At 30.9% G+C, this 13775-nt stretch overlaps 1 protein-coding gene across 1 annotated transcript in view; it reads right to left on the bottom strand.

Annotated features, from left to right (window-relative positions):
• The window catches only part of LOC129987545 (extracellular matrix organizing protein FRAS1-like), a 67734-nt gene that overhangs the window by 24585 nt on the left and 29374 nt on the right, over window positions 1-13775 (bottom strand). Inside the window, exons 7-15 of the mRNA XM_056095513.1 lie at window positions 13446-13587; window positions 12973-13122; window positions 11353-11493; window positions 11091-11234; window positions 7291-7428; window positions 4124-4270; window positions 3068-3229; window positions 1218-1358; window positions 989-1132 (exon numbers count right to left, since the gene is read on the bottom strand). Of these exons, the coding sequence (XP_055951488.1) occupies window positions 989-1132; window positions 1218-1358; window positions 3068-3229; window positions 4124-4270; window positions 7291-7428; window positions 11091-11234; window positions 11353-11493; window positions 12973-13122; window positions 13446-13587 (1309 nt within the window). The remainder of the gene's footprint in view (window positions 1-988; window positions 1133-1217; window positions 1359-3067; window positions 3230-4123; window positions 4271-7290; window positions 7429-11090; window positions 11235-11352; window positions 11494-12972; window positions 13123-13445; window positions 13588-13775) is intronic.

Below are 13775 nucleotides of genomic sequence, written 5' to 3'. Positions count from 1 at the left end.
TCGCAGCCGAGTAACAAGACCACAAGACAAAAGTAATTATTCGTGTTTCGTAGCTGTTACCTGGTTTATAAGCTTTTCACCACAGTACTCTCCCTCCAGTAAGTCGGAGGTGAGACAAACGATATGGCTGTTGAGTGATGATGTATTAGCTGTTGAATCTAATGTGCATGTACCCATTTGAGTAGCGCTAAGCGTTATGTGAGTGAGTGGTTGCTGTTGCGTCAAGTGAGTCTGACGACTTTGTGTTGCTGCGTCAAGTGAGACTGACGACTTTGTGTTGCTCCGTGAAGTGAGACTGACGACTTTTTGCTGCTGCGTCCAGTGAATCAGGCGACTTTGGTTGCTATGGGTAGATGGCGCCACAACAGCAGTATGAAGGTTCATCGTCCGAGGTTACCAATGTGGCGGATTGGGATGAGCGAGGATAGAACCTTGAACCTTAGATAGGACCTTGTGGTTCGTAGCCGAGTAACAAGACCACAAGACAAAAGTAATTACTCGTGTTTCGTAGCTGTTATCTGGCTTATAAGCGTTTCATCACATTTTGTAGTTATTGCACTAGTTTTTATTCAAACATACTAGACTTCCTCTGAATAGATTTAATTCAAAATTTGATCGAATAAAAATTTGGTGTAAAGACAATATATCAAATCTTATCCGTCTAACTCAAAGTGTTTTGAAGTTTTCGTGTTCGCAGACAGACAAACATAATTCCCAAAAATGAGCTTTGAGCTCAGCAATATTTGAAATGTGGAAATTCGTCAAAATCTTGAGTTTGAATTTTTTTTTAATGATTGTAGTGATTTTTCTTGGCATACTTCATATACGAGAAAATAAAAATATAGACACAAAGAACTTCTCGGTTAATTTTTTTATATCAAAAATTTCAGATTCCCATTATTTTGAACTTAAAAATACTCATGATATAGTTTTTGTTAAAAAAGTATTGGAAATTCCTGAAACTAAAATTGTCTGTCATATTACTTACTGATGCAAGCGCCTTCCAAGTTCATATATTCCCCTTCTTTACATGATGGTATACATTTCCCATATCTGAATGTCCTGCCAAAAGGACAAGTATAACACTCATCATTATTAAATCCATAACAAGTTGCACAAGATGGATGGCAAGCTGAAAAAAAATGGAGGATGAAATAAATGTAAATATTTTTAGTCAATATATTAAGAGATGAAGCAAGAAATAAGTAGAAGCTTACCATAACACACTCCATTGTCTTGAAAGAAACCATTTGAACAGTGAGGGACACATTTTCCATTTTTAATAAATAGGGGATTTTTACATGATGAACAATCTGTGTCATTTGATCCATAGCAAATCTCACATGTTTCGTGACACACTATTAAAAAAAAATATTATGTCAGTAAATTTTTTTAACTTTTGGTAATAATAACATTAAAATAAAAACATAAAATATAAATCCTTAAGTTTTTCAATCATCAGTAAAGTGAATATGGTAAAGTGTTGTATCTTATATATTTACTACAATTACCTCTATTTGAACTCAAATATAACAAATTGTACACACATCAGTGAAAATGGAGTCTCTGGAACTTTTTAACACTCTTTATTGTGAAGCTCGGGCAAGACAGTGAATGACACAAGTGCTCATTTTTTTCTCAGTATCTCGTACATAAGAGTTTTGTGTTTCTATTACTGAAGAGAAAACCTAATATTTAATAAATTTTTTTTCGATAATTGAAACCAAAATTTGAAACAAAAGTATAATTTTAATGACAAGATAACATAACAAAACTGCATTTATTAAAATAGGATTTTTGAATAATATTATTCACATGCAAGTGAAAGGGCAGATCAGCAGACGGTGCAGCCCTTTGATGGATTTAATTCAAAATTTTATAAATGATTTATACTTTAGATGTAAAATCGGGGTACCAAATTTTATACAGCTCTTTACACTTTGCAACTGATTGCAATTGGACAGTCAGACAGAGAGACTTCTTCAGAATGGATCTCATACAAAATTTGTTATATATCAACAATTTTGGTGTTAGACTACATACCAAATTTCATCCAACGAGCTCAAAGCATTTTTTTATTGATCAGGTGCATAGACAGGCAGACATAATTCCAAAAATACTTTTTTCGGACAGGCAGGTCTGAAACGTTTTTTTCATTAAATCGTTTGTTGTCTCGTTGTCAAATTTTTAGTCGATTGTAATACAAGGTGGTTATAATTAAAGTTCCACTTTGAAATGGTCATAAAAGGAAAATTATTGGACCACATTTTATTAAACTTGGTAATAGTTTACAGGAAGCCATAGAAATTTCTTTTCCGCCAAAAAAAAAAAAAAAAACGTTCAAAAACTCAACACTAGGGGAGAAATGGCGCTGTATGCAATATTGTTAAGCAAAATAGGGCATGTAAACATCGGTTTAAAATGTGTTTAATCGTTTCAGAAACGTGTTACAAAGCTTGTTCAATGTGGCATTCACCATTTTCTGAAAGCAAGTTAAATCGCATTACTGCTTTCTCAACAGTAACTCTTAGCATATCATGACGAAAGTTATGCACATGTCGGTTTACCGCTTCTTTCAATTCCACCAAATTGTTTAGATTATCACCATAAATAGTGCTTTTGAGATAACACACACTGAACATGCTTTGTAGCACATTTAAGAAACGATTAAACATATTTTAAACCGATGTCTTCATCACCTAATTTGCTTAACAATATTGCATACAGCGCCAATTTACACCTGGTGGTGAGTTTTTAAACTTAATTTGGGGGGGGGGGGCAGAAAAGAAATTTCCATGAGACACTTTTTAAATTATTACCAAGTTTATAACATTTGGTTTAGTAGTTTACCTTTTATGCTATTTCGAAGTAGAACCTTAATTATAACCATCCTGTATTATCCCTTTGTTTTCAGCATATACAATAAATAAATAAATATGTATATAAATAAAATAAATAAAAAACATAAAAAAAGCATGGGGAGTAATAAATATTTTAAACATGTTAATTCATAGACAGTAAAAAGAATGATGATTTAAAAATACAGTTCATACAAGATGCCATTTACCTGCACAAGTTCCATCAGCTGTTAAATAGTAGCCTGTGGGACATTCTTCCACACAACTTCCAAAATGAGTTCCGATATAAGGTAGTAAGTATCCACTAGAGCAAGTTAAGCATTTATCTTTTGATGGTCCTCCTAAACAAGCTCGACAATCTGGATGGCATTCTACAAATATACATTATTAAAAGATAGCATATTAAGACTAAAAAAGAATATTCAATGAATCAAAAGTTATGAAACTTAAAGATGTATTATTAATTTATAAGTTTTCAAATATCTCATCTGCATTACTGAACAACTGAATTTAAGTTAAAAATATTAAGATAGAATTAATCTTACAAGGCAGATTTTCTTTTCTTGAAAAAAATGTATACCCATGATTTTAACCCATTAGATGCCACAATCCTCATTTGGTGATTTTGGAATTTTATGTACACCACATGGCGCCAAAAATATATTTGGTATGCCTGACAGTTTGATTTCATTCTATAAGTATCAATCAATATTGTGTGTAATAGAAAGTGTGTATTCTGCACTTCATTTTTTTACAACAAGCAAGCAAATTTGAAATTCGCCTGTAAGTTGAATGGAACATGATTGTCATATTTGAAGTATTGTGTATTTGATTTGGTTTTTATATTATGATAAAATGCCGTACATAAATATGTAATTTAGAGGCTATAATAATGATATGTTACTTACTCAGACTTGTTTTTGTATTAAAATCATTTTACTGATCATTTTACAACGATGACTTTTATAAAAAATATCAAATATTTTCAAAACAAAACATAATTTGAATATAATTATAGTGTTATATAATTTTTTGTGCTTATATATATCTTACTTGACCAAAAGTTTCAAATAAAATTGATATTTAATAGTTAATTTGCAGATAAAATATAAGAAAGATAATAACAAAATATTTACTTAAATTATAGTTACTTATTTAATATCATCTCATTTATTATCTGTATCTATATTTAAAAAATTATAATGACTGAAGAGGAGGAGAAATAAAAATAATTCTCTAACATTCTAAAAAGAATTGCTTCTCACTTCCACATATCCCAGCTCCAAGATCACCAAAGTATCCTTGACCACAATCCCATACACAAGAATTTTGTAAAAGAAACTGACCAAATGGACAGCTGGTACACTGAAATGGTAAAGGACCAAAGCATCCTTGACATTCATCATGGCAAGCTAAAGAAGAACAATACAATTTTATAGACATATTATGCACAATCTATGACAAAAGATTTAGGTACAAAGAAAATTAAGATCTCATTATTTTACAAATTAGATGAATAAATATTCTCTTTTTAAAGGTATATTTTATAATAATCATCTTTTTTTTTGGAACTCATTGCAAAGAAAGGTGATCATTTAATTCTAAGGAGCTAATTCGGTAATGGAGTTTGCAATAAAGCCTAATCAATTAACTGAAATCTTTAACTGATTATGAGAATACTCTTAAAAGTAGAATTGTAGAATTTGAAGCAGTAATTAAAATTTGAGTATCAGTAGCAGGATACTTTACTTAAATCATCCTATACCGTATTTTGAAAATATTCATTATTTTATGATTACAAAGATTTATATATCACAATTGCAAAAGAATTGTAGATTGTAGTAACAATGAAATGGTAAAGGACCGAAGTAAATAATGAGATGCTCAGTTTGAAAATTTTTTTTTAAAAAATGAAGGTTGGCTTATTAATATTTAAAATTAAGAACAACATTTATTTAATGTATAACATTCTCATCTTTCAAGAAAAATACTTAATTATATTCTTCAAACTGCATTTCCTCTTCAAACTTTTCTTAAGTTCCTCAATTGCAGGAAATTTATTATCAAATTCATATTTGTTCAAGCAATTATTACAAAATTGTAGTAGCTATGCCTCTTTGATAAGATGAGAATGTTGATAATTATATCATTAAAAGGGAATCAGGAAATTATATAGTTCAATGGCTTTTAATCCCTGCCAAATAAATAATTGTGTTGAGAGATCTTGGACTTTTGTTTTAAAATTTATTCTTTCTTTCCTTCAACGTCGTGATATAATTGACAAGAAAACGCAAGCATTATTTTAACAATTCCTTTAAATCTGCAAAAAATGAAATACATTTATAATATTCCATTTAGGATGTTTAAAAAAAATATTATGTAAAAATAAAATGGAATTTATTATTATTATTACAATAATATCAACCAATAAATAATGGCAAACTTTCCCAATAATCACCATCTTACAAAATACAGGGTGCGGCAGAAAAATCCGGACAAACAGTTTTTACTATAACTTTATTAAAAATAAATGAATTAACAAAATGTAACAAATAATAATAAGAGTAGACTTTTACTAATAAACAAATTTAATTTGTTTCAAAGTGGCCGCATTTTTCAGTGATGCAGAGGCGCAAACGCTTATTGAAATTTTCAACAATGGGCCGCAAGTCTTTTACCTTTAATCTATCCCATTCCTGCCGAAGCCATTTTTTTAGAGAGTCCAAACTTTTATGTTGTTTAGTGCAAGTCTTAGACTCCAAAATGTACCATACCTGTAATCATGAGATTGAGATTCGGTGAATATTGTGCCCATTCTCCAGATGACATCACGTCCAGAAAATGCGCCTTGCACAACTTTTCTGTCTTTTTAGCCTTGTAAGCTGGTGCGGAGTCTTGTTGGAACTCACTCTTTACATTGCCGAGGTTCGTTTTGGCCCACGGAAATACACCAACTTCTAGAATCTCCCATTGTTACACTTTTTGATTTATTTTAACGCCCTCATCCACAAAAACCAGAGATATTTTGCCACTTACACAAATTCCGCCCCAGACCACGACCGCCAATGGATTTTTGAGATGTTCAATTGCTGAAGTGCTTGGAGTGCCTACAGATTAGATCCTATAGTTCTAGGCGTTATGAGCTTTTGGACGGTAAAGAGCTTCTCATTAGTGAAAAGGAATCTCTCTTAGGGCTGACTTTCAAATGTTTCAAATACGGTTCCAAAATCGTCTTTGGAACCGTACGAGTTTGTTTTCTTCAGTGAGAAGCTGAACTTTTTGGAACTTGTAAGGCTTTAATTCAAGCTCTCTTTTTGTCATTCGTTGCACTGATCGGCCCCTTATTCCCAGTTCACGAGCGATCTTTCTCATGGAAATTCTCGAATTTCATTGAACTCGCTTTTTGATAACCTTATGGCCATTGAAAGTGCCCACAATACGTTTTGATTCAATTTCTGGACTTTGACCATCATTGCCAAGTTCTTTGAAACGATAGATTGCAACAGACACTGTTTATCGAGGCATATTAAGCAAATAAACGACTTCATGTTGTCGTTTTCCTTGCTTTATTTTTTTTGGTATTGTGAAAAAAGCCAAAAAACAATACTTGAACTAAAAGATATGTTACAATTGAAGTGGTAGACAAAAAGAAATGAACAAAAATTAAAAAGAAATTAATTAACTTCTATTTTATGATGTAATAACTTTGACGGAGTTTTCTGACGTACTTTGTTTGCTAAGACATGGGTTCCAAAACTTTTAAATATTGTATATTACTTGTTTGAAACCGAATACAAAACGACCCGCTTCATCCACGACGTATTGATTTTTCTTTTCTGAGATAATGAGCAGCACACGTTTTTTTTCTTTCCCCGAAAGAGGTTTTATGAAATGGATATTTGTAAAGATGGAGGGAAAAAACATTTGCTATTAAATATATATATAAAAAATGTTATACAAAAGATAGGGAAGTATTTCGAAGTTAATGAACTTGCTAACTGAATTGAGCTTTTATATCAAAAAGGATAAGATGGGCAGGATCAAAGAGATCTGCATGGGGACATAACGTTGAGGGAAGTGGGGATTAGAGCAATAAAGGATGGGACAGCTGTATCATGTAGATTATTTATACACGTCATCGGCAGATTAAAAGGAACTTCTCTGTTACTTCATTTGTTGTCATTCGATACGAGTCAATTGTTTGGATATTGAGCTATTTTTTTAATCGTGTTCGTATCATGTGGTTTCATTAACATTTTTAAGCCAATATCACATTTTTACAAATTGTAGAAATGTGTTTACATTTAAGATCTTGTTTTAAACCGCCAAAAACATGCTACCCACAGTGTAAGAACTATTTTATTAAGTAATTATCATATCATCATTTAAATTATCATTATTAAAAATTATAAAATTAAAAACAGTAACTTACAAAGACAATAAGCATCAAGAAATTTATAATAGCCCGGAGTACATTCATCAACGCAGAATTCTTCTTCTAAATAGAAATTATCTTCGCAATACTGACATGTCCCATCTTTTAAACATCTTGCACAGCTTTCATTACATTCTGCCATAAAAAATAAACATATAAGTAAATTAAAAATATTAATACATTTGTTTAAAATATCAACACATTAATTTGCTCTAAAAAGGAAACTAAATATACTTATACAAATTTAAACGCAAATGAAGCATTTTACGTTCAATCAAATTTTCTAAAGGTACTATAATTACAAAAAGAAGTAATTTTATATTTGTATATTTAAAATAATTGGCAAAGCCAATGAACTAATTCCATGTTCATTGGTTTGATTGAACACTGTATTGGTTGGCAACCACTGCAATGATTTTGCAAATTTTTGTTTAATATAAAAGCTCACGACCCCCTTAGATATATCATGAATGGTTATTCATAATGTTCTTCGCCACCCAAATTTCAGTAGTAACTAACTTTTTTTAGTAGCTAATAACAGTAGTGCTGCCATTCCGATATAAGTTTTATATTTCCTGTTTATTTTCATTTTAGAGTTTGCGTTGCATCTGATTCCAGCTTGGAATCTGGCAATCCAGTTTATTGATTTAAGTAGAATATGTTGTGTTTGCTTTAAGAAAAGAACTTTTACTTTATGTTATTTTCATCTCTTTGATGCACGGATCATTTGATCAATTTCAGTCTGCTTCATCCGTAAATACTCTGATACGTTTCTATCATCATTATGTAAAAAGCCACATGAAACTCTCTGTCTTGTTTTGTGCAAAAATAAACTGATTCCAAAACGATACTATTTGACTTTTTCGAGAGAAATCTCAAAAATATTATCTGACTGCACATTCCATATGGGAATAAAAAAGGATAAAAAAAACGATATCAAAATCCCTCAGGCCCAACACTAATTCTATTTCCATAATTTTTATTTAGTAATAACGATAATGATATTTAGATGTGTCATCAATGGTCGACAGTCACCTTTCACTTCTATTTTTGACAGAAATCTCATAAACTCTATTTCACAATGTATTTTCCAAGAAGAGGAACCCCCACTCTCACTCATCAAGAATCTTCCCAGATCCGAAGACTGTACTGATTTTGCTAATTTTTATAACACATGAAAGATTATAACCCATATATAGTTCATCAATTGCCAGTAATACAGCAACTTCCAGGGGAGGAAAAAAAATGACACAGCTCTATTCTCAACAACAGGATCGATTTTGTCAATTAATTTCACCACTTTGCATGCATAATAGCCAATCAGTATATTTTATACTAATTGTGCAGATCTATAGTACTTTTATATGATAAGATGTGGCTCATCAAAAAGGAGTGATATTTCTAAATTAATGTTAATTTGGCGGATGAACAACTAGCCAACTAGTTTATTTGTAATTTATACAAACAAGTAGAGTTTTTTCACAATAACTACCGAAAATATTGCTGCACAAAAAATGAATTTTACGTCATTTCAAAATTTAAAATATTGTCTTTTTAATGATAACAATTTAATATTCATGAAAAATTTTCCTGAATGTTGGCGATTTTTTAAAAATATTTTCTTTATCTAATTTCCAACAGTAAATTCAAACAATTTTCATTGTTTCATCAAATATTAAATAGCGTGATTTTCTCCAATTGTTGAAAGCTAAAGGAGGATTCTGTTTAATATTTATGCAGTTTACAAGAACAAATAAAAAAATGAAATTGCAAAATTTAGAAAATAGAGAAATTAAACATTTACATTTTTAATAACGCTATGATGTTTTGGGGTTGGTCTCCAGTAGTTCATGTACTCAATGAACAGAATATATACGAGAGTTAAGATAACACAGCTTTATATCTGACAATTTAACAGAATAATAAGCATAAAATTATTTCTAAATGACTTAATTGAAATATTTCCAATATCCCCGGCAAATCAGCTATTGGTAAAGATGACTAATATTTAAATAAAGTAGCCTCATTAAATAAGGTGACATATATTTGCATGCCTTTAAAAAATGAAAGGCGCTTATCTGAAACATGTACTAGGGAAAGTCAAAAAGTAAAGGGATTTTTGCAATTTCTCTTTGCAGGGTTTGGTAACACTTGTGTGGTGAATCGCATATATAAGCCAGTAACAACTCTTCTACCCGAACGATCGTTTTGGTATAATTGTTAAGTTACTGGACTGCTAACCTAAAGGTCCCAGGTTCTATCCTAGCGCGTCGCATACCGCCTCACTTGTATGCAACGTGTCAAACTTATTCCCTCGTTAGTCGTTGGAGTGTAACAGATTGTTAAATATGGCAGCTCCATTGTCTATCTGTACCCAGGTGAAAATGAGGGCAGTGATTCACTTTTTGATTGTGGAAGCTGTTAAACTTGCAGAGATAATTCGTCGAATGCTAGCGTAGTATGGTGACAGCTATTTATCATGAAGCAAAATCTACGTCTGGATAGATAACTTCAAGAAGAAGAAATTTATGTGACGACGAAAGATCGGACAGGCCATCCGCATCACCAACTGAGAAGAATTTGAAAGCCGTTGAGGGTACGGTGATGGAAAACAGACTAAACTAAACTAAAGTGAAACCTGCAATCTGATCCAAACGTCGTGGGGAAACTGCGAAAAGGTGTCATTCCGCAGCAAGATAACGTTCGGCCACATTCTGTCCAATGGACGGCCGAAACAAGAAAGGAGTTAGGATTCGAAGAGCTGAAACACTCGACATACAGGCCTGGTCTGGCTTCAAGTGATTTTTATATGTTTGGACCATTGAAGAAAACGCCAATGGGAAGAAGATTTGCAATCAATGAAGTCATTGGGTTACAGATACAACAGAAAGCTTTTTTCCCCCTAAGGAAAAAAAAAAAAATGTGAAACGTTGGTAAAAGTGTGTTGAAGTCCAGGTGGTTATGTAGAAAAATAATATATTAGGGTGTCCCATAAGTTTCTTTCCTATATGAAATGAGTACACAATATTTACTGTTTAAGATATAATTTATTTTGTTATGTAAGAACCCTTTTGCTCTATTACCTTCTTCCATCTCTCAGGAAGCCTCATTATGCTTTCTTCCCAAAATTGTTGTGGTTTGGACAAGAAATAATCCTCGAGGTGCGCTTTCATTTCGCTCATGTGATTTAAAGCGCTTATCGCGAAGAGAATTTTTTGAAGATAAAAAGAAGTAATAATCACATAAAGCGAGACCTGGAGAGTATGCAGGATGCGGTAAAACATCCCAATCAAACTATAAGAGTTTCCCTCTTATGACTAATGCAATATGTGGTCTCGCGCTGTCATGATGAAAAACAAAGCCTTGTCGGTTCATTGATTCTGGCCGGTTTTTTGCTATGGCAGTTTTCAATCGATGTAGTTGATGACAGTATTTCGTAGAATTTATTGTTTCACCTTGAGGAAGGAACTCGTAGAAAATTACGCCTTTCCAATCCCACCAAATTAACAAAAGAACTTTTTGGGGGTATTGTCCCGGCTTGGAGTGTAGTAGAGCTCTGGTACTACTGAAACCGATGACCTAGACGGCTAATAGATAAGCCTGCATGTTTGAACAAGCAGAGCCAGATAAGGCCATTCATAGCGCGATGAGAAAGAAACTTTTGGGACATCTTAATATGTTTCAGTTTTCTATCTTTAGAATAAATGCACCTTTTCTCAAAAGTCCATTTACTTTTTGACTCTTCCTCATATATCTGTCATATCTTAAAAGTTTAATAAAAATCAATGTATACATACCTAAACAATAACCATCGGCTATATAAAAATGCCCAATACATTCATCAACGCAGGTACCATTTTGCAATAACTGACCAGACAACGCACATGATATACAATCACTGGAATTTGGACCATGGCAGGAGAGACAAGACTCATGACATTCTGCATAAAATAAAGGATAGATTTTAGCTCAAATTTCTAACTGTGTTTTTCTTATTTGAAATGATGTTGCTTTTAATATATTCAGAAGTGCATACAAATAAAAAAAAATTGATCTCACCCAAACAGTAGCCATCAGAGGCATAAAAGTTGGGATCACAACTTTTAACGCACTGGCCCTTTTGCAGGTAATAGCCTTTTTCACAACTTGAGCACTGAGATGTCATGTTGCCAAAACAAGTTTTGCAGGAAGATGAACAGCCTATAAAAATTTTTTGGATGTCATATTATGATTATGAATTCAGAATAGAAAAATATTAAAATTCTAGATTATTATTATTAGTTTCTCACAATTTAATATTTTTATTTTATGAGAAATTATGTATCATGAGAAAAATAAATTAAAAAGAAATTACCAAATGAAAGAAAATAAATAAGATATTAATTTATAAAGCTTTATTTTCACTTTCTTTATTCAACAAATGATAGTTAAAAAATTCATAAGTTTTTTCTTATATATTCCTTGAAATGCAAAGTTTATTAATTGAATTTCAACAATTGAATAAAAATATTAAAATATGATACAGCTTAAGTAAAAAATGGTACTTTTTAGGCAAGTTTTAATTACAGAAATAATTGCAGATGATATTTGAAAACAAAAATGTTTAATGAAATCTTTTTCAGTTTTGTTGTAAAAATCTTACCAAATAAAAGGATATTAAAATAAAACCTCTTAAAGATAATTATTAAAAAATGTATTTATTTATCATATTTTGATATAAAGAGCAGAGCACATTTTCGGTTTATTTGAACAAGTATTTTGATTTTCTTTATATTTATGTTGGCCATTAAAAACATTACTTCTATTTATTTCAAGAATTACAACAAACAAACTGAGAATATTAATTTCTGCTTTATACTTGATACTTAAACATAACTAATACAAACAACAAAAATAATCAATATAAAATAAAGGGTATTTAAGGAATAAGTAAGAATCAGCTAAAGAAATGAAGCAAAAAATTTGTAGAAATCTTTTCAGAAATACTGAATCAATTTGCCTCTCATTCCAAGCATAATTGACAATATTTTTTTTAATTGGCTTTTAGGAAAAATTTAGATTTGTATAAGGAAAAAAAAAAAAAAGATTGGATAATTCTTAGTAACTCCAAGGTTTTCTAAAATACTTTCAGTAACATTGTGTCAACAACTAACAAACAGCCTGACGCGAACAGAAATTATAAATATGTATATTATTGGACAATAGGATCCATTGAAAAGAGGCTCTATAGCCTGTGTATTTTCTGTAGGCAGTTCAAGGTCACATTTTCTACCTCCTTACTGGTTGTCTGCTTCACAACGCTGAGGCAGAAAACAGTGTCACTCTTTTTCTTTCTTTTTGTTTTTACACAGCTGTTAAGGTATTCCGAAGGTAAGGCGGTGGGAAAAAAAAACAAGCTTTGTCGAAACCATGGCAACTGAGAAGGAGAAAGTGTGAAAAGTAGGGAAAACGAGTGTCCTTGAAACACCTACAGAAATTACACAGACTATAATAACTTCTTGGCAAGTTCAAATACTAAGAGGCACAGCATAGCATTTAAAGTTGCAAAATGAAAACTATAGATCTTCATAGCAGCAAACTTATAATAAAATATCCATCATTCAATTTTGTTTGGAAAAATTTGTTAGATATCTAAAAAGACAGTAAATAATTATTATTAATACTTAAAAATTTGCTTACTTTTGCATTCATTGTTTTCATCACTGAAATAACCATCAGGACATTTTGTAAGGCACTTTCCTTGAAATAAAACTTTACTCCGATTTTTACAATCCAAACAAAAATTTTTATTAACATCTTCACAACTGAGACATTCATCTGCACATGTCTCTAAAAAGAAAAATGACAAAAAAATTTAAAATCTATAAAAAAATATTCTCTTAGTTTAAGACAGAATAGAAAAACTTTCAAACTAAAAATTTAAAACTAAAGAATGTATAATGACTATATAAGTAAAAGAGGAATATTTTTTGAATTTAAATAATTTTAATTAAATACTGAAATAAGTAATATATTAATGAAAAATGTTAAAACTTAAGCTATTAAATATTGAAAGCATATTTTTTTAAAAAGTAATTTATTACTGATTTTAATATATTATTTTATAATTTCAGAAATCATACTTTACTAAAATTCTGGAATACAATACTAACCTTGGAAACAGTAACAGCATGAATCATTAAGGAAAGAGTCAGATTTTGAACTACAAGGAGGACATTTAGGGGAATAACACTTCTGCTCATTTTTCTCATTTACACATATTGTGCATGGATCTTTGTAGTGCACATTTAGTTTCTAAAAGCATACATTATTGAAAATAGCTTGAGTAAGTTAACAAGTTACAGAAATTTTGAAAAAAAATTCTAATTGAAAATTACACAATAGTTTTAAAAATCCAAAATGCAACAAAGTTGTCATTTATATCATTGCAGAATATTCATATATGTATTTCATATTGTCATGAAATTTCTTATGGTATGGGT

Source organism: Argiope bruennichi, chromosome 10 (genome assembly GCF_947563725.1).
Source record: "Argiope bruennichi chromosome 10, qqArgBrue1.1, whole genome shotgun sequence".
In the NCBI taxonomy this organism is placed as follows: Eukaryota; Metazoa; Arthropoda; class Arachnida; order Araneae; family Araneidae; genus Argiope; species Argiope bruennichi.
The sequence above is the reverse complement of the archived record's forward strand: the minus strand, read 5'-3'. Positions and strand labels throughout refer to the sequence as shown.